Source organism: Sphaeramia orbicularis, chromosome 13 (genome assembly GCF_902148855.1).
Source record: "Sphaeramia orbicularis chromosome 13, fSphaOr1.1, whole genome shotgun sequence".
NCBI lineage: Eukaryota > Metazoa > Chordata > Actinopteri > Kurtiformes > Apogonidae > Sphaeramia > Sphaeramia orbicularis.
This window is the reverse complement of record NC_043969.1, coordinates 40,904,555-40,927,290: the sequence shown is the minus strand read 5'-3', so window position 1 is coordinate 40,927,290 and position 22,736 is coordinate 40,904,555. Positions and strand designations below refer to the sequence as shown.

Below are 22,736 nucleotides of genomic sequence, written 5' to 3'. Positions count from 1 at the left end.
TCTTAAAAGGGTTAGTAAGAAAAACAAATCTTAAAACAAGTTTTTTTTGTTTTTTTTTTTTTACTAAAACACACTGTTTTAAGCATTTATTATTTATAATAATGATAATTAATGGACATACTGTATATTGGAAGTTAAGTTCTTCCCATAAACAAAGGTACAAAAGAATTGGTAAAAAAAGACATTTTCTGACACTTTTATTGCACTAAGACACCTGGGCGTTCTGTTATGATGACAGTCTTAAAAAGGTTAAGTTCTGACCACTATAGTAGGAGAGTATTTTCCACTACTTGTCATATACAATCATGTCACTATTTTTTTTTATCTCATTTCACTGAAGGAATCCGTTCCCACATTCATACCAAATTCTTTGACCATCCGCTGAACCATAGTCTGTCTTTTTTTTTTTTTGTTTCTTTTCCCTGTCCGTCCTCCTACAATATCCACTGACCTTTATTATGTTTCATACAACAAGCGCTACCAGAAAAATTACAGGAAATAAAACTCGCCCTTGCTGAAAATGTTCTGTGCAACAAAAAAAAAAAAAAAAAAAAAAAAAGAAAAAGAAAAAAGCTCCATCTGGAACTGAACCTTGTTAAATTCTGGGCAAAACACGCCTGTAGGTGCAAACAACATATTGCATTCAAATAAGAACCAGCTCTGGTCTTAGCAGAAAGTCGTCTTGCTCTTCAGATAGAACTGATTAGCTCTAATCCCTTCATCTCTACTGTGGGAAGACAGATGTCACCTGGTTTAACACTTTTCAAACTCACATAGACTCATTAACATACACTCAGATCCATAAGTGTTTTTTTCCTTTTGTTTTTTTAGTTAATTTACTTTACAATTCTGCTCATTTTTATCTGTTTCTTTTAGAATTTTGCTCATTTTTATTTATTTTGTTGACTTTCTTGATTATTATTTATGTCCATTTTCTTTATCATGTACAATCCAATACATATATTTTTGCACAGTAAATATTAAATATTGTACGTCTGCCTCTGTACACAACCACAGTGAATCTTAAATAAAGCAACCAAGATGTGATTAAATTGTGGATTTTAGTTTAATAAAAATATTGCATTAACTATTTAGGAATTATACTGATTATAAGCATAGTCCCTTTATTTCCGGAGGCATTCTTGATTTTTTAGCTCTTTTCCTTGATTATTTCAGTTTGTTTTGTTAATTTATTTAGTAATTTTGTTCATTTCTATTCATTTAATCATTGTTTTCCTCATTTTCTCCTATTTTGTTTAATTTCATGATTATTTTTATCAGTATATGTCCATTTTCTTTATGATATACAATCCAGTCCATATATTTTTGCACAGTAATACAAATGTTGTTCATCTACATCTGTACACAACCACAGTGAATGTTAAATAAAGCAACCAACATGTGATTAAAGTGCATATTTTAGTTTTAATTCAATAGTTTAACAAAAATATTGCATTAACTATTTAGTAATTCTAATCATTTTAAGCATAGTCCCACTATTTCCAGAGGCATTCTTGATTTTTTAGCTCTTTTCCTTGATTATTTTAGTTTGTTTTGTTAATTTATTTAGTAATTTTGTTCATTTGTATTCATTTGATTCATTGTTTTCCTCATTTTCTCCTATTTTGTTTAGTTTTGTGATTATTTTTATTCAACATCTGGAATCAACTTCATTTATCAGAGAATAACCTGGGAACAGGACACATTTGGACACGTCAGTTGTCCAACTACTTGTGAGCATCTGAAAGCTGTAGAAAGTAAATAAATGGGATGTTTCTGGCAGAGTGAGAGTCAGTCACCTAATCTAAACCCAATAGTGCAGCTTCTCAGTTCCTGAAGACTGAACTGAGGGCAAAAAAAAAACACAAACAAAGGCCTGGAGAAGCATTTCCAAGAGGAAACTCAGTGTTTGGGGATGTTCATGGGTCCCAGACGTAAAGTAATTGGCAAAAAAGATATTTTTTATTGCAAAGAAACCATGAAGACACCTAGGCGGCCTGTTATAACGGCAGTCTTAAAAGGGTTAATAAGAAAAACAAATCTCATTAAACAAGTCTTTTATTATTATTATTTTTTTTTTTTTTTTTTACGAAAACACACTGTTTTAATGGACAGATATTGAAAATGAAGTTCTTCTTGAAAACAAATGTGCAAAAGAATTGGCAAAGAAGACATTTTCTGCCACTTCCATTGCAAAGAAACCATGAAGACATCTAGGCGGCCTATTATAACAGCAGTCTTAAAAGGGTTAATAAGAAAAACAAATCTCATTAAGCAAGTCTTCTTATTTTTCTTTTTGTTTTACTAAAACACACTGTTTTAATGAACAGATATTGAAAGTTAAGTTCTTCCTAAATACAACGGTGTAACAGAAATGGCAAAAAAACACATTTTCTGACACTTTTATTGCAAAGAAAGGGCTAAAATGATAGTAATTCCCAAATAATTATTATTATTATTATTATTATTATTATTAATAATAATAATAATAATAATAATAATAATAATAATAATAATAATAATAATAATAATAATAATAATAATAATTACAGTTTTTTGTTTTTTTTTTGTTAATAAATATACTAAAACCTTCAAATTATTTTTTTTCTTTTACTAAAACACACTGCTTTAAGCATTTATTATTTATAATAATGTTGAAATTTGAAATTTGATGTTGAAAATTAAGTTCTTCCTGAAAGCAAAGGTGCAAAAGAATTGGCAAAAAAGATATTTTTTATTGCAAAGAAACCATGAAGACACCTAGGAGGCCAGTTATAACGGCAGTCTTAAAACGGTTAACAAGAAAAACAAATCTTATGAAACAAGTCTTTTTTTTTTTTTTTTTACTAAAACACACTGTTTTAATGGACAGATATTGAAAATTAAGTTCTTCCTAAAAACAAATGTGCAAAAGAATTGGCAAAAAACACATTCTGACACTTTTATTGCAAAGAAAGGGTTTAAATGGTTGTAATTCCCAAATAATTAATGCAATATTATTGTTAAATCCCTTAAATTAAAGCTTAAAGTCCATATTTCAATCCTATCTGGATTGTTTAATTTCAGATGCACAGATGAAAAACTACAAAATCTATGTCACAGCAAATGTAAGAGTTGAAAGTTATTTTTGCAATCACAGAAAGTCTCATTATAGACATTTACAGTTGTTGTTTTTTTTTTTTTGATAATAAATATGCTAAAACCTTAAAATCAGTTTTTTTCTCTTTTACTAAAACACACTGTTTTAAGCATTTATTATTTATAATAATGTTGAAATTTGAAATTTGATGTTGAAATAAATAATAATAAAGCTCTTCCTGAAAGCAAAGGTGCAAAAAAATTGGCAAAAAAAGATATTTTTTATTGCAAAGAAACCATGAAGACACGTAGGAGGTCACTTGTAACGGCAATCTTAAAAGGGTTAAGAAGAAAGACAAATCAAGTCTTTTTATTTATTTATTTATTTTTTTAACTAAAACACACTGTTTTAATGAACAGATATTGAAAGTTAAGTTCTTCCTGAATACAACGGTGTAACAGAATTGGCAAAAAACACATTTTCTGACACTTTTACTGCAAAGAAAGGGTTAAAATGGTTGCAATTCCCAAATAATTAATGCAATATTATTGTTAAATCCCTTAAATTAAATCTTAAAGTCCATATTTCAATCCTATCTGGATTGTTTAATTTCAGATGCACAGATGAAAAACTACAAAATCTATGTCACAGCAAATGTAAGAGTTGAAAGTCATTTTTGCAATCACAGAAAGTCTCATTATAGACGTTTACAGTTTTGTTCTGTTTTTTTGATAATAAATATGCTAAAACCTTCAAATCAATTTTTTTTCTCTTTTACTAAAACACACAGTTTTAAGCATTTATTATTTATAATAATGTTGAAATTTGATGTTGAAAATAAAGCTCTTCCTGAAAGCAAATGTGCAAAAAAATTGGCAAAAAAGATATTTTTTATTGCAAAGAAACCATGAAGACACCTAGGAGGCCTGTTGTAATGGCAGTCTTAAAAGGGTTAAGAAGAAAAACAAATCAAGTCTTTTTATTTATTTATTTTTTTAACTAAAACACACTGTTTTAATGAACAGATATTGAAAGTTAAGTTCTTCCTGAATACAACGGTGTAACAGAATTGGCAAAAAACACATTTTCTGACACTTTTACTGCAAAGAAAGGGTTAAAATGGTTGCAATTCCCAAATAATTAATGCAATATTGTTGTTAAATCCCTTGGATTAAAGCTTAAAGTCCATATTTCAATCATATTTAGATTGTTTAATTTTAGATGCACGGATGAAAAACTACAAAATCTGTGTCACTGTCCAAATACTCATAGATGTGACTGTATCTTATAGTGAAAAGCTGAGTAAAAAGGAAGCAGAGGCAACAATTTACTGTGACTGTCAGGTCATTTTGTGCAGCCTTTTGCAGCCGCTGTTGGACCAATCACTGTAATCCACCTGAGAACTAACATTGGAAACACGCCTGAATAGAAAAGATGTGTTTTTTCATTCAATGCAGAGGCCACAAATCAGCATTAAACGTGACACGGCAGCATTAAACGTACATAGGAAAAACTGTGACACATGCTCACGTGAAAACAGGGTGGAATACATTATCAGAGATGGGGTCAAACTAATAAACCGTAGAGGCGTGAACACGTAGATGCGTCTTGATCCACACGGCTGCAGGTTTTGATTTAAAGTTTTCTCTTATGTGGAATTCTTCTCCTCAGCACAAATGCACCCACGTATCCAAGAGGCGCTGCTCGTGTGTTTTCAGCTTGACAGTCGATGTTGCAACTCCCTTCCGCTCCTTCCCAGTACAGTCGTCTTTGATCTGGATATCAGTTAACACACACATACAATGCAGTTTCATCCTCGACGCACTGCATCAGAAAACGCAGCACTTTACAGCACAACTCCAACCCTTCAAAGCTTTAGATTTCTCCAGGAAAATGAATAGATTGACCACGTAAAGCAGGGGGTGTCGAACCTCATTTTAGTTCAGGGGCCACATTCACCTCAGTATGATCTCAAGTGAGCCGGAAACAGTAAAATAAGAACGGTGAAAAAAGTAAAATTACATGAGGATCATGTTTACATTAGAGCCTGTCCGATTAATCTGCCGGCTGATTAACCCTTTCATGCATGAATTACACTGGGTTACAAAAAATGTTTTTTGCAAGTTGTCTAGGTTTTTTCAACTGAATTAGGACCATTTTGCACCGCTAAATCCAAAAATAACATCTGTTTTTCCCAATCAGGTCAGGTTTTTTTGCTAATTTGATTTTGAAAAATTTGATCTTCTCACAAAATATAATAATTAATACCAAAATAAGATTGGTAAGCACACTTTATGAAACTTGTGACTTGATTCCTGTTAGGTACAATGGTGTATTCACCGCAGATGTAGCAGAATACGGCAGAATACAATTATGTATTATGTATTTCACCTCATCTATATATGGCTCCTTTCCATCCAAGGTAAAAATAAATAGAACGAGTGGTTCTAGGCCCAACAAACCCCACCCCTTGCATGTATTGTAGCTTATTTTGGCATCGATCCAGCTGATGTCATCATGTCTATGCGTGTGCTGATGTCAGCATATCAATTGTCTCTATAGAGGGTATGCACATACGTCACTTCCCCCTTTGGCCACGCCCCTCTAAGTCAGACCGAGTGGCAGAAAACAAACCGGCTCTACATGGCGGAGTATAGCAGTAACTACAGCGAGACCGGGAAAAATGTGGAATATAACATAAAATTAAAGATAACAGTGGGTTACAAAAAAATGTTTTTTGCAAGTTGTCTAAGTTTTTTCAACTGAATTAGGACCATTTTGCACCGCTAAATCAGAAAATGACATCTGTTTTTCTCAATTAGGTCAGGTTTTTTTTGCTAATTTGATTTTGAAAAATTTGATCGTCTCACAAAATTGATGACATTTTTGTGACTTTATCAGTTGATTTTTTATATACACTGAACAAAAATATAAACGCACCACTTTTGTTTTTGCTCCCATTTTTCATGAGCTGAACTCAAAGATCTAAAACTTTTTCTATGTACACAAAAGGCCTATTTCTCTCAAATACTGTTCATAAATTTGTCTAAATCTGTGTTAGTGAGCACTTCTCCTTTGTCCTTTGCTGAGATAATCCATCCACCTCACAGGTGTGGCATATCAAGATGCTGATTAGACAGCAGGATTATTGCACAGGTGTGACTTAGGCTGGCCACAATAAAAGGCCACTCTAAAATGTGCACTTTTACTGTATTGGGTGGTCCAGGGGGGTCAGAAAACCAGTCAGTATGTGGTGTGACCACCATTTTCCTCGCACAGTCTTCTTCATGAATTCTCTGAAACAGCTTTGGAGATGGCTTATGGTAGAGAAATGAACATTCAATTCACAGGCAAAAGCTCTGGTGGAGATTCCTGAAGTCAGCATGCCAATTGCATATTCCCTCAAAACTTGTGACATCTGTGGTATTGTGCTGTGTGATAAAACTGCACATTTTGGAGTGGCTTTTTATTGTGGCCAGCCTAAGGCACACCTGTGCAAAAATCCTGCTGTCTAATCAGCATCTTGATATGCCACACCTGTGAGGTGGATGGATTATCTCAGCAAAGAAGAAGTGTTCACTAACACAAATTTAGACAGATTTGTGAACAATATTTGAGAGAAATAAACCTTGTGTGTACACAGAAAAAGTTTTAGATCTTTGAGTTCAGCTCATGACAAATGGGAGCAAAAACAAAAGTGGTGCGTTTATATTTTTGTTCAGTGTAGTTCTCACCCAAAATAGGTTTTAAGAGAAAAAAAAATCATTTTCTAACAGGATGCATTGGTTTGTCGGCTCCCTCCAAATCCTGGGAATTCCAAACTTCAGAGAACTCTTCTTGCCTTTGGTCCACTGATGCAGATACTCGGTGCATGACTTGCATACCATATGTGGCGCCCAAACTTTATCTTGGTCACCAAGTTTAATACCAAAATAAGATTGGTAAGCACACTTTATGAAACTTGTGACTTGATTCCTGTTAGGTACAATGGTGTATTCACCGCAGATGTAGCAGAATACATCAGGCTTATTTTTGCAAGATCTTCTAGTCGAAGCCATTTCATTCACCTGTAATATTAAAAAAAACATTAATCATAAATTGGCAAAAGTAAAATCTTCAGAACTCGTTTATTGCAAGAAATATGAAAGAATTTTGTATCATATGATGTGAAAATGCCCATAAATGTAAGCAAAAATGTTAAAAAGCCAATACGTAGCATAGTTCAGAAAGTTGACCTGATTGAGCAAAATTAATGTGATTTTTGGATTCAGCACACCAAAATGATCCTAAATCAGCTCAAAAAACTTCAACAATAAATTTGTTGTTGACCAGTGTTATCATAACCTTAGTCAATATTTTTTTTCTCAAGTGTTTTTATTCCTCTTTAGGCATGAAAAAAGCAATGCAATTGAATTTTTTTTTTTTTTTTTTTTTATGAACCTATTTTTCGTAGAGTTACAAAAATGTCCACTCAACTGGACACCGTATGTTTAATTTTTGAAGCAAAGAAACATGTATTTTTACTTTCATGCAAGAATTATGAGAACCTGAATCAATATTTTTTGTCCTGTGTTTTTATTCCTTTTTAGGCATGAAAAAAACAGGCCTACAGAAAATTTTCTTATGAATCTTTTTTTCATGGAGTTGCAAAAATGTCCACTCAGCTGGACACCATGCATTTAATTTTTGAAGCAAAGAAACATGTATTTACTGATAGTGTGTGAAAACTATGAAATAAAAACATGTTTAATGCTTATTATAGGTCATTCATTTCTCAGACAGAGGCAGTTGTTTCTTTACCTGCTTTACTAGTTTGTCTGATAAATGAATTATCTACAAAAATTATATATGGAAGAGAGTATGAACCTTTACCAGACATTTTTAATGCTACTGATCTGAAGTTTTCTCACATTTTAACATGTTAATACCAGTCATTACTCACTTCATGGAGATAATATGCACAAAAAAGTTGGTTTTTGATTAATTTTTAGGTGGTTTTGGGGTCATTTTGAGTTGATTTTTAGGTGTTTTTTGGGTGATTTTTAGGTGGGTTTTTTTGGGTGATTTTTGTGTGGTTTTATGGTGGTTTTTGGGTAATTTTTGGGTGATTTTAGGTGGGTTTTTTGCATGATTTTTAGATGGTGTTTACGTGGTTTTTAGGTGTTTTTTGGGTAATTTTTAGGTGGTTTTGGGGTCATTCTGGAGTGATTTTTAGTTTTGTTTTTTTTTTTTTCGGTGTAATTTTTACACTTCACAAATTTATGCTACGGGCCAGATTGGACCTTGGACCCTTTGGTGGGCCAGATTTGGCCCCTGGGCCGCATATTTGACACCTGTGATATAAATATAATAATAATGAACACTGTCAAATGAGTTCATTCTAATTTGGTATAGACCAGGGGTCTCAAACTCAGATCCTCGAGGGCCGGTATCCTGCATGTTTTAGTTGTTTTCCTCTTCCAGCACACCTGACGGTCGTTATCAGGCTTCTGCAGAGCTTGATGGTAGGCTTATCATTTGAATCAGGTGTGTTGGAAGAGGGATACATCTAAAACATGCAGGATAGTGGCCCTCGAGGACCGGAGTTTGAGACCCCTGGTATAGACCAATTTGCTCATTGTTCTGGCTTGAAGACAAAACACAGGATTGAGTATTTAAAATGTTATTACCTCCGCCAGGAGGTAATGTGATCACTTTGCTTTGTCTTTGTTTGCGTGTTTGTTTGTTTGTTTGTTTGTTTGTTTGTAACTTTACGGGAAAACTATTCCACCCATCTTTACCAAATTGTACCCACAGATAGGCCTAGGCCCTGGGACCAACCCATTACATTTTGGGCCAAGTAGGCCAAAGTTCAAGGTCACAGCAAGGTCACAAAATCTACAATCTTCCTATCTCTCATCATTGAGCAATTTTTGAAAATTCATAAAAAATTCAAAACGACTCCGATTAGCCTCCAATTTGATCCACCCATAGCTTATAACAATATCTTGTATCTGGCGCAAAATTGTCCACATCCACTGTGGAATGTGGACTCTGTGGACATTTCAATTTAACATTGAAAATCCCATTTACGACACATTTTTCTTTATAACTCAACAAATACTGATTGGAATTTAATATAATTTGACATACACATGACTGGTACCAAGCTTCAACTTTTTCTGCTGTATGGAACAACGTGGAAACTGTTTAATTTAAAAAGGAATAGTTGATCCACACATGCACACCCTTCAGAGTACTTGGCGGAGGTTTGCGTTCTCTGAACACTTGTTGAAGTTATTTGATGATGAGAATGGGGGTGGGATTAAATAAGTTTTTCTTCCTCCCACTCCTTTTCAAGTATAGATGAATGATTTTGGAATTTTGTATTTAGTATTCTGTAAATGCTCGAAATAAACAACCAGTTAAATGAAATGAATGAAAGCAATGAGTGATATGCTGTTTGACTGTGTAATATCACAACTGACTTACTGAGCGCTGTATAAATGTAAATGCAAGCGTTAGAGTATCAAACATTTATGTTAGGCTGTCACTGCATTTAAACCGGTGTTTCAGCAAGTCTGTTACTGCAATGCTGAAGTATTTTCGACTATTTAAGAATGATCTGATGACAAGAAAAAAGAAAAAAAAAAGAATCATGGCTTTTTCGTCAGGGTATGTATAATCTCACCAAGTCTTTGTCAGCAATTTACTTCTCTACAGGGAAATAAAAAGCTTTTGAAATAACACCCCAATCAGTGGAGAAAAATGATTCGATATTAAGCTGCAAGCCTCGTGCATATAAAGAAACTATTCAGTGTTTCCAGAGCTGAAGCTGTGGATGAATCCATTTCTTTTACACAGCTCTATTTATACAAGCATTAAACGATATTAAAATGCTTAATCAATATGATCAGATACATTTGTTTTGTAATTAACCCTTTTAAGACTGCTGTCATAACAGGCCGCATATGTGTCTTCATGGTTTCTTTGCAATAAAAATAAAAAATGTCTTTTTTGCCAATTCTTTTGCACCTTTGTTTTCAGGAAGAATGTAAATTTCAATTTCTGGCCATTAATTATCATTATTCTAAAAAAAATAATGTATGTTTTAGTAAAAAAGAAAAAATGGACTTGAAGTTTTTAGCATATTTATGATCACTAACAACTGTAAATGTCCATAACAAAAGTTTTATAAATGCAGAAATAAACTTTTAACAGTTTTACATCTGTTCAAACATGCTTTTTGGTCTTGAACATTCAGTATCCATATTATAGCTTCATATTTTTTGTTATTTACATGCAAGGTTTTTTTGGCCTTTGTGGAAGTCTCTGAAACAGTTCCTTTCTACTTGTAATAGAGTCCCACGTTGCTGCCATAAAGTGTCCTATAGTGTTGGAAAGCTCAGGATCTCAGCTTTCTGATGCCATTTGAATTTTGTGGATAGAGCAAACGGTTCAGGAGTTACAGTAATTTGAATGTTGTAAAGTGCGAGGTGTCTTCATGTTTTCTTTGCAATAAAACTGTCAGAAAATAGTGGCTTTTCCATTGGACTTCTGCACAAAACTTTACCGATATTTACTAAATGTAAAGAAAAACAGAAGTGTGTAATGTTGGTTTTTCCATTAAATCACAAATGCAATATTTTATTTATTTATAATTGTGAGAACTCATTCCATAAACATGGCGACGAACATAAATATGGTGTTGATTTACAGATACATTCATTATTATTACATATATTACCCCTCTATCTCGTACTAAATTAAAAAATGATTCAGTTTCCTAGTGTGTCCACATATACCGCGACATGTTTCTTTTAAAACTCTTCTTCTTCGCTTGTTGTAACGTCGAAAAACCACCTCTTCCCAGCACAAAAACTTCTAATCGAAAAACGAGTTTTGGTGAAATTGTCAATTTTTCCATTAGGTAAATTTTTATGCACAAGTTGTATTCGTGCACTTTGAGGATAAATGGAAAAGTGACTATTTTCTGTCTTTTGCCAATTCTTTTACACCTTTGTTTTCAGGAAGAACTTATCTTTCAGTGTCTGGCTATTAATTATCATTATTATAAATAATAAATGCTTAAAACAGTGTGTTTTAGAAAAAAGAAAGAAGTGGGCTTGAAGTTTTTAATAATAATAATAATAATAATAATAATAATAATAATAATAATAATAATAATAATAATAATAATAATGATAACTAGAAAAGCACTCGGAAAGCACAGACCTCCGCCAAGGCAGATCAGCCCCCCCATCACCACCAAAATTTAATCATTGGTTACTTGTGCCAGAATCAACATTTCCTGAAAATTTCATCCAAATCCATCCTTAACTTTTTGAGTTATCTTGATAACAGACAAACAGACAGACAGACAAACCCTGATGAAAACCCCGCTGTTTCACTTGGCAGCGGTGGTAATAATAATAATAATGATAATAATAATAATAATAATAATAATAATAATAATAATAATAATAATAATAATAATAATAATAATAATAGTAATAAATCAGTTTTATATAGCGCTTTTCTACGTACTCAAAGATACATATTTATGATCAGAAACAACTGTAAATGTCCATATTGAAACTTTCTGAGGTTGCAGAAATAAACTTTTAATTATTTTACATCTGCTCAAACATGCTTTTTGGTCTGGAACATTCAGGATCTATATCAGGGTATATGATGATGATTTATGTGTCTTTTATACGTCTAGTAACACTTTTTATGCTCCTTTTTTTTAAATGCCGTCAGGGTTTTTCTTTTATATTTTAGTTTTTATACTCTTTTATAGACATTATTTATGCTTTTTATGGCACCTAGGATGATTGCACTCGTTGTACCTGTACAATGACAATAAATACATTCTATTCTATTCTATTCTATTCTGGCTTCATATTTTTATCATTTCCAGGTGTTTTTTTTTAGCATTTGTGGAGGTCTCTGACACAGTCCCACATCACTGCCATGAAGTGTTATATAGTGTTGGAAAGCTTGGGATCTCAGCTTTTCGATGCTGTTTAAATTTTGTGGATCACACAAACGGTTCAGGAATTGCAGTACTTTGAATGCTGTAAAGCAGGGGTGTCAAACTCATTTTAATTCAGGGCCCACATACAGCCTAATATTTTTAAAGTGGGCCGGACCAGTAAAATAATATGAATAATAGGATAACAACTTCTAAATAATGCCAACTCCAAAGTTTTCTCTATGTTTTTGAGTGAAAAAAAGTCAAATTCCATAATGAAAACGTTTACATCTACGAACAGTACTTGAACATAACATGAACAAATATGAACTGGAAAATTCTTAAAAAAAAAAAAAAAAAAAGCACAATTTTAACAATATTATGCCTTAGTTTATAATTTATACATGTGCATTATAACGTACAGATCACAGTGGATCTACAAATACACAAAACATTTAGTAACAGGCAGAATATTAGTAAAATTAGAGTACTGTTAAGACATTTCAGGTGATTCACATTTTGTGTAAAAGGTTACTCTGTAAATGTAAATATTTTTGTGTAATTTTAACTTTTTTAAAACTGAAACAAAGAGAAAAATTTGCTGTTTTCATTATTTATAGGTTATTAGGATAGTATTTTACTGGTCTGACCCACTTTAGATTGAATTTACCTGAAATTATTTTAATATGCTTGATTTTTAATGTCTTAAGGGTATTTTCAGTGTAACTTTTGCATTTCACAAATTCATCCCAGGGGCCAGATTGGACCCTTTGGCGGGCCGGATTTGGCCCCTAGGCCGCATGTTTGACACCTGTGATCTACAACAGTTTGATTTGATTTGATTTATTTATTTATTTTGAACATGCAAAAAATAAAGCAAAATAAAATAAAAAATAAAAACAAAATAAAACATTCAAATGGACAGAATCTATCTCCAAGCACATACCAGTCTGAATTTTGCATGGTCGAAATTGCAGCTGTAAATATGTCAGATTGTAGCAACAGTGCTAATTTCCATTTGGGTCATTCCATCCCAAATCAAACAGATTTCAGAAAGTGCCCCACATGACCCCCTCAGAAAAGTCTGAAAAAATTCACACTTGTTCACCTACCAGATAAACGAACACATCCAAAATTTTAATGTCATATCTGTAATAGTTTAGGAGATACAACCCTTTGAAAATTAATGTTTTTGTTTTTTTTTTTTAATTTTGCAAATTTGCTTTTTCAGCCATCTTTGAAGAGCTATATCTCCTTAGGTATTCCATCCACACTGCTGAAACTGACTGTCTGGGGTGAAATCCCCCTGAAAAGACCATATTTTGCATCAAAATAATTGTAGGTGCCTTCATGTTTGGTCCATGAGGCCTGCTGTTTTCATTATTTATAGGTTATTATGATAGTATTTTACTGGTCTGACCCACTTTCGATTGAATTGACCTGAAATTATTTTAATATCCTTGATTTTTAATGTCTTCAGGGTAATTTCAGTGTAACTTTTGCATTTCACAAATTCATCCCAGGGGCCGGATTTGACCCTTTGGCGGGCCAGATTTGGCCCCCGGGCCGCATGTTTGACACCTGTGCTGTAAAGTGTAAAATGTAGCGCCGGAGACATTGCGGATGTTAAAGGGTTAACGCCGATAAAACTCAGGTTATAGCGGGAAATAGCAGCACAGATAAGCCACATTTGGACTGCAGTGTAAACATTGACGCTAGCAGCCCATCACTGCCCCCCCCCACCACCACCACCACCCACCCAAGTGCAAACAGTAATTTGATAATAGTTTATATGTGTGTTGAGTGTAATATTGTGACATTTGTGAGCATTCATTCCTTCCCGTGCGGAGCTTATTCAGCCAGGTTAACGCCGCCATGACACATGATTCCCTCTGACTGACAAAACTGTTATCTACAATAGCCTCCGGGCGTTTTCTTTGAAACCACATTTCGACTCAGGCTATGAGGATGCGTGTCTCCCAAAAGCTGCAAAACCAAATGAGTAATATAGTACATCAGCAGCGGTGTTATTACCTGTCCAAACAATCTCCTCTGTGCACTTTCAAGTAATTGTTTCTCTCTATTTTTTTTGTGTATAATCCTATCCCACTATGGAGCTGCATGTTTTTTCCTATTTCCCATAATGCAGGTTGGTTAAAAATATAAAATGTGAACTACTAACAAAAGTAGGGAAGTCGGAAAAAAAGTAATTAAATGCTAAAGCTGAACCGTTCCTCTGCTGCAATAATTGCAATTATTCTTGTCTAATCTCCTTTTTTTTTTCATAGAGAGTGAAGAATTTGGGCCGGTTTTTATCCAGGAGCCAGACGATGTTATTTTTTCGTTGGATTCTGATGAAAAGAAAGTGGTGATGCACTGCGAAGCACGAGGGAATCCACCGCCCACGTACAGGTGTGACATATATTAGTCTGTCTCCTGATTGCAGACCTACTTGCAGTAGCTCATTATCTTGTCATTCATCACAAACGTATTAAAATCCACCGTGTTTATGTTTTGCAGTTGGTACATCAATGGAACAGAAGTAGACGCCGATGCAGATTACCGCTTCAGTTTCATAGACGGGAACTTAATTATTACCAACGCGAGTGAGATCACCGACTATGGGAAGTACCAGTGTAAAGCGGACAACAGCTTCGGGACGGTCCTGAGTCGGGAGGGATTTTTACAGTTTGCGTGTAAGTTGACTTTTTCGGTTATTTCATGTTAGAGAAATATAATATTAGACCATAATATTCACTATCGTATTACAACAGTATGATCGTACACTGTAGTTTGGATGGTTTGTTCACTTATGTACGAATTTATGTCATAGTACCGTTAGTCTTACGGGTTTTTATATGTAGATACCTGTAAGGTAGACTGGACTACACAATAGCATTAGAAACTAAAGTAAGTGTGAAGGCATTGTGTCCGCCGTCATCTTTGTCGTTGTCTTTGTCATTGTCTTTGTTGTCGTCTTCGTCGTTGTCTTCGTCGACGTCATCTTGGTCATCTTCATCGTCGTCTTCATCATTGTCTTAGACATTGTCTTCGTCATTATCTTTGTCGTCTTCATTGCTCTTTGTTGTTGTCTTCCTCATTGTCTTAGTCATCTTCGTCGTTGTCTTCGTCATTCTTAGTTGTGTCCGTCATTATCTTTGTTGCTGTCTTCGTCGTTGTCTTTGTCATTGTCTTAGTTGTCTTCGTTGTTGTCTTCATCGTTGTCTTCGTCATTGTCTTATTCGTTGTCTTAGTCATCTTAGTCGTTGTCTTCATCATTATCTTTGTTGCTGTCTTCGTCGTTGTCTGTCATTGTCTTTGTCGTTGTCATTGTCTTTGTTGTCTTCATCGTTGTCTTCGTCATTGTCTTTGTCATTGTCTTTGTCATTGTCTTATTTGTTGTCTTAGTCATCTTAGTCGTCTTCATCATTGTCTTAGTTGTTGTCTTCGTCATTATCTTTGTTGCTGTCTTCGTCGTTGTCTTTGTTGTTGTCTTTGTCATCGTCTTTGTCATTGTCTTAGTCATCTTCGTTGTTGTCTTCGTTGTTGTCTTCATCGTTGTCTTTGTCATTGTCTTATTCATTTTCTTAGTCATCTTAGTTGTTGTCTTCGTCATTGTCTTAGTTGTTGTTTTCGCCATTATCTTTGTTGCTGTCTTTGTCGTTGTCTTTGTCATCTTTGTCATTGTCTTAGTCGTCTTTGTTGTTGTCTTCGTCATTGTCTCAGTCATCTTAGTCGTTGTCTTCCTTAGCAATTTCTTCAAACATCTTCTCCTACAAAACTGCTGGTCAGATTCAATTCAAATTTTATATGTAGCTTCCTTTGAACAATGTCTACAACATTTATTCACAGTTTTGAGAAAATGTGTTTTTTTTTTTATTTTTATTTTGAAGAATTGTTGAAATGCAACAAATTTGCCTTTACTTACAGTTACTATTGAGCACTTATAGGAAGTCATATATGGACTTTCATTTGAGCCCATGACTTTTGACCTTGAGTGACCTTGAAGGGTCAAAGTCAAGGTCACCATTGTCTAGATTTCAACAATCTTCCTCTCTGACACTTCTAGTCAGATTCAAATTTTATTTGTAGCTTCCTTGGGAAAATGTCGACAAAGTTTGTTCACAGTTTTGGGAAATTTTGATTTTTGAATTTTTGATGAATTTTTGAAATAATACAAATTTACCTTTACTGACAATGGGTCATATTTTGATGGCTTATAACATGGAAACAGTTACAGACATTAATATAGTTACTACTGAGCACTGATATGAAGTCATATATGGACTTTCTTTTAATTAGTTCAAATCTCCTCCAGTGAAAGGACCACCCGCTTCTATTGGGAGATTGATCTAATGCATCAAGGACTTGACTAGGAAGCAGAGTTGGTTCTGTTATTACCTGATTCCTATTCATTACCACTAGTAATACAAATATTATTATATATATATTTAATTGTTTTAATATTGGCATAATAGAAGATAATAGTGATAGCAGGCGATAACTGTTTTTGCATGAAATTAATGTAATTTTCCTTTGCAAAGTGTCTAATATCTGATACTTATGAAGTTCCTACATAGTTAGCTGTACTATATTTATTAATTCAATTCACCATTATTGTCACACAGCAGAGCCTGAATCATGGTATGTGGTTCCTTGAACTACTGCAGAAATAAATGACATATAATATAATGCGGCTAAAATTTACTTAGGGGATCAAATGAGTGGCCATTTTTGTCACAAAAAAAAAAGTTGTAGGAAATGCATAGAACTGTGTTGAAATAATGCTAATCCATTTGTGCACAGACTACTGATATTATTTGACAGTGGAAGCTACATTTTCAGAAATATTGGATTTTGAATAGCATGTGTATATGAAAACTTTTGCTGGTGGACAGACGTGACATTACCCATGATGCTCTGGTCAGTACCAGTACTTTATTGGTAATAAACTTCTATACTTACTATTGCTAATTCTCCTCTTATTCATAAATGTTAGTATTGTGGATCTAAAACAATAACAGCTGACACAAAAACACAAAATGTGGCAGTGGACGGATGTGACATGGTTGTTACAGATCCCATCATACTGATGCTCGGCAACCATGTCACCGTTTCCATAAATGATCCCTGTGCAAAAACTAGTATCAGAATTATTTATTGTGTAGTTTATATATATATATATATGAGATATACAGGGTGGGGAAGCAAAATTTACAATATTTTGAGGCAGGGATTGAAAGACAGTGTATGACCAATTAGTTTATTGAAAGTCATGAGAATTTATTTGCCACAAGAAAATTGACATAATAGAAAATGTTTTTATTCTATGTGTCCTCCTTCTTTCTCAATAACTGCCTTCACACGCTTCCTGAAACTTGCGCAAGTGTTCCTCAAATATTTGGGTGACAACTTCTCCCATTCTTTGTTAATAGTATCTTCCAGACTTTCTTGTAATAGTTTTGCTCATAGTCATTCTCTTCTTTCCATTATAAACAGTCTTTATGGACACTCCAACTATTTTTGAAATCTCCTTTGGTGTGACGAGTGCATTCAGCAAATCACACACTCTTTGACGTTTGTTTTCCTGATTACTCATATGGGCAAAAGTTTCTGAAAAGGTATGGATAATAGTGTTAGGTATGATTATGACATCAATATATGTTTGGTTTCAAAACAATTGATGTAGTGCCTGCTGAGAAAAAACAACAAAATGTTCATTGTAAATTTTGCTTCCCCACCCTGTATATTTTGCAGCCGCTAAAGCGCAGTGTTAACTTAGCTAATTTTTTTGTCCGCCCCCCAACATTTTCTTTGCCCTCCAGTTGCCCCCCCACTTTTAAAATCCTGGTGCCGCCACTGCTGGTCCAGCCCACTTCAGGTCATATTAGGCTGTATCTGGCCCCTGAACTAACATGAGTTTGATACCCCTGCATTAGAACAACAGACACTTGTGCGTAATTATTAGCATTAAAACATTTCATTTGTTGTTGGTATAAGCTGAATTTATCAGGTTCACGAGCAGGAAAAAGACAAAAGCAGGTAAAACGTGTTGAGAGCCACCACTCTAGTCGACACAGCAGAGCCGAGCAGGAAAGTATAGATTATATAACACACATAGAACACCACATTACCCTCAAGCCCCTTGTCTCTTTGAGTGAAAGTAAACCTGTGTGGTTCCAGGGGTAAATAAACACCGGGCTTGTCCACGGTCAGGTTGTGCTGCTGACTTTAGCTCCTACTGGCTCCTTCTGATACTGTTGAGCCGCTCTGCTAACAGGGTATGTGCCCTCAAATGCCATGTCTCAATGGTAAATGAGAGCAAAAAGCACATTTCTTCCCCCAGCAATTCCCTGGCCGACCTCCAAAACATCATCACAGGCTAAGGCAGCGAACATGGAGAGACGAGGGGCGCTGGGCCGGGAGCAAAATGCATTGTTGGTTTTCTCCGCAGTTTCCTCAGGAGCCGTGGCCATAATAGCCTTACTGGCATGTCTACTGGGAGCTTACCATTCTCGGTCACTAAGCAGTTACTAGAAACTACAGCACACGGGCTGCTGTGTAGTTATGGAGACTTACAGTTGTAGCAGGAAATATTTGGTGGAAATGAATGGCTCGATTAGTCCGGAAGTGAAGAAACAGCAAAAGGGAATGAAGTTTAATTACATTGCTTTCTGTAGGCTGGCGGAAAGTTTCTGCTTTTGACTTTTTTGTCTTTTCTTCTCCAAGTTCCATATATATAAAAGTGTTCAAAAAACTAAAATCATAACAAGACATCAGAATTAGATAGAAATGTAACGAACTGTATTGGCAGGCAGAAATACCCAGATGGTGAAGCGCAGGAACAGGCCTCATAAAAAATGCTGCTTTTTTTTTTTTTTTGCTTCCTGAGGAACAGAAACTGCAACGAAATCTGTCCACCTAAAAATACAGATCTTCTCTGCTTCCTTTTTAACATTTCTTTCCCTCCCAAATAACCCTTTTACTTAATTTTTGCAACTAATCAAAGTAGTTAAACCTTTATAGAAATACTCTGGGATTCAGAAGTTCAACCTTCGTGTGTTATTGGAGGACATGAGAAGACTTTATTACTTTTGTGAAATAAAATAAAAAAAGTATTGTGTAGAAAATCAAGGTCAGTGAAGTTACCATAGTTGGTTTCTTACCTGTAGGTATACAAAAAAAAAAAAAAAATCCAATAAGTATATATATATATATATATATATATATATATATATATATATATATATATATATATATATATATATATATATATAAATACAAGAAAAACACATGTAAGGTGAAAGGAACATCTATTTTATAGAAATCTGAAAATCACTTTTAGAACATTACAACATACATGCTAATCCTTTTTATTTAATCAGCGTAACTTAACCCTTTATAGTTCACTCATAGAAACACTCTGAAATGAACCCTTTCATGCACTAATTATGAAAACCTTAGTTTTTTTTAATAAACCGATTTTTTTTATGGAGTTACAAAAAATGTCCACTCAGCTGGACATTATGTTTTTAATTTTTAAAGCAAAGAAACATGTTTTTAAAACCATCATCAGAAAGTGATGAAAGGTGTAAAAATTATGAAATAAAAGGATTTTTAATGCAGCTCATCTAATGTTTTCTCACATTTTAACACTCTCATACTAGTTATTACTCACTTCATTGGGTTATATGAAAAAAAAAAAACTAACCCTTTTTTTGTTTAAGGAAACTGTTAATAAGATTCTTATAACAATTAGAAATTGATTTAAACTCAAATATGTTGGTGCAGATCAGGCTTATCAAGAGCAGCACAGTTACAGTAATGGTATGAATTGAAACCCATGAATATACAAGAGAACAGCTGTAGAATAGCCGTCCACTGTAGGGACCACTATGTATGAAAGGGTTAAAAAATTCAACCTCAGTGTGTTATTGGAGGACATAACTAAAATGTCTTACTTTTTTGAAATTTTTCCTAAACTTTATGATGTAGAAAATCAAGGTCAGTGAAGTTACCATATTTGGTTTCTTACCAGAAGATAGCAAAAAAAAAAAAAAAAAAAATACAAGAAGAATATATAAAAAATACAAGAAAAAACTCATATAATAACACACCACTTTTAATTGCCGTGTTATCTGTATGCATTATAAGCTTTAAGCATGTATATTTACGCTACATAAATAGCATGCCATTAGGGCGATTAGCGTCGAGTGCGATTAGTGGTTAAGGTTAGGTTTAGGGTTAGCAATTAGCGCAATTAGTGGTTAAGGTTAGGTTTGGGGTTAGTGAGTAGCGTGATTAGCGTCTTGCGCAATTAGCAGTTATGGTTAGCAGTTAGCATCTAGTGTATTGACACGCCATCAAATGGTGTTAAATAACACAAAAGGATGAAAATGCACATGTATAGCACGCCAAATGCAATAAACCGGTGTCACATACAACGCAATTTCATGAGATCAGTCTGCATATAAGGTTAAAAGACCATCACTTTTAGAACATTAGAACATTAGTGCTGATCCAGACACCTGTCCACATCCACATTATCCCTTTGAACATCCTTCCTTACATTAGTACCATTACTAACAAAGCAGGTCCACTCACTGTTCATGCAGAGGTGGACCTTACAGACCCTGGAGACCACATTGGACCTCAGATTGTTGACTCACTGTCCTCACTGACTTGTAATGTACGTGGAAATGACCAAAAAATACTCACTTGCACGATAAAGGGTTAAAGTGAGCTGTGCAGTTGCTGATTTAGTTTTATTTATTTACTACTCATTCAAGCTCAGAAATGAATTTCTATTTTTAGTGTTGCATAAGTACACGTCTGTCAGTGTCATGTGTCGTATATGCTTATATGTGGAATTCTCTGTCAATAGTTCCGTGTTTTTCCTCAAATAAATCCAGGTGGTGTTTTGTTGTGCTGCTTTATTTGGTACCTTTCACTTCTCTAAATGTTTGGCTCATACTCTGGTGCCTTAAATAAAAGACCACATATGTCATAATCCTTGAACGCTTGCCCAGATCCGAAGCATTTGTTTTTTTACTCTTTCACCCCAAACTTAGACTGCCTGATTTTTCCATTTCCACAAAGGTCTGCAAACCACCAACCGACACGAATGTCCAATTACTTTTGTTTCTTTAGATGCAATGCCTGTACTACTGTTCTGTCCCGACTCCTGGAAGATAAATGCACGGTGTATGGGTATATGCGAGGAAATGGGAAAATAAAGCAAAGTTCAAGTTATATCTATACTTGTTTGTCACACATGAGCTTCAGCCAAATCATCGTTGCACAAACGTGGCCTCCAGGAAGAGTCAGTGTTACTCTTTGGGGCGTCACAGAGAGTAATACAGGAAAATGACATATAGACAGATGAGCCAAGTCTGAAGGTCCGATCCCATTTCACCCCTTACCCTACCCCTCCATGTTGCGCATTCTCGTGGAGAGGTAGGGGTGTCCCGATTCTCGATGAGTCGGAGGAGAAGGGCTAAGGGGAGGGCCTTGAAATGGAGATTTTTCACAGGACAACACTACAAACAGAGAGGTAATGAGAAATATCCCATAATTTTGTTCGAATCAGCATCAGGGTGGAGGCAAACAGCGAAAAAGTGCAGTAGTGTGATGAAAGAAACACACAAATGTACGTATTTTCTTGGTTTTATTTTATTTTTTTAAATTTAACCTTTATTTAACCAGGAGAAAAGATCTCATTGAGATTAAGAACTTCTTTTCTAAGCAGAGGCGATTTCTCCCAGACTGCAAGGGAAGCTCGGCTTCCCCTAAAATTACAAAAATTAAATGGTCAAATATGTTCTGTTGTGTTGACATTTCATTGACTACAAATGTGTTAGAACACGTTCATCTCACAGACGAGTTCGTTCAGAATCAGCTTTATCACAAATCAACGGACTCGATGTTGTTCACTTCTCATACATTCCCGTTGCGCTGTTTTCTCATTCGATCTCTGCTCAGTGCATTTGCCTGGAGACGCTCAGCGTCCATGCACTTCAATGGGACTGAGTGGAACAGTTCTTTTCATTGCCTCAAAACTGGACGGTAATTGGATAAATGCCACAATGTTGTCCCGCCCCTAGACGCTCGGCATCTCTGGGGGTGAATGGAGCTGTGGGCGGAGCTCGGCCGGGCTGGACTCTGGGGTTCCATGTACTGATTGGAAGATCAGTCGATAGGCTGAATCCCATTTGATTGACAGCTATTTTGAGATCTACTCTTTCACTTCAGTTTAATACCATCGTGCATTCTGCTGTGACATCAAGAGAGAAACCACTACGAAATTACTCTTTCATTTCTTGCACTGTAAATAAAACACACTCATTGTACTTCCTTGTTTCAATTTAACATAATTTCAACGTTTTCTTGTTTACTTGGTACGATAAGGTCACTGACCATTTTCTTAAAAAGGAACGGAGGGCTGAATTTATGTTTAAATAACTTGACTTTTTTGTAATGTAAGCCGACAATGAGCTTTCCCTGTCTGAAAGACGAGCAGCTGCCTATGATTATATTCATTCTGGCAAAAATTGAGTGGATTTCTACAACCTGTTTTAATTCATGCGGAATTTGTTATGTCTATAACTAGTTATGTCACAACATTTGCACATATAAGGTCCAGACTTCCAGTGAACATTTCTCTAAGTACGACATAATTGTCAGCAGCAGCGGTTGTAGAAA

General features: G+C 34.7%; 1 protein-coding gene across 1 annotated transcript in view; it reads left to right on the top strand.

The window, feature by feature from the left end:
• cntn5 (contactin 5) overlaps positions 1-22,736 on the top strand; it is a 513,272-nt gene that overhangs the window by 198,454 nt on the left and 292,082 nt on the right. Inside the window, exons 4-5 of the mRNA XM_030151777.1 lie at positions 14,324-14,447; positions 14,556-14,731. Coding sequence (XP_030007637.1) covers positions 14,324-14,447; positions 14,556-14,731 — 300 coding nt within the window. The remainder of the gene's footprint in view (positions 1-14,323; positions 14,448-14,555; positions 14,732-22,736) is intronic.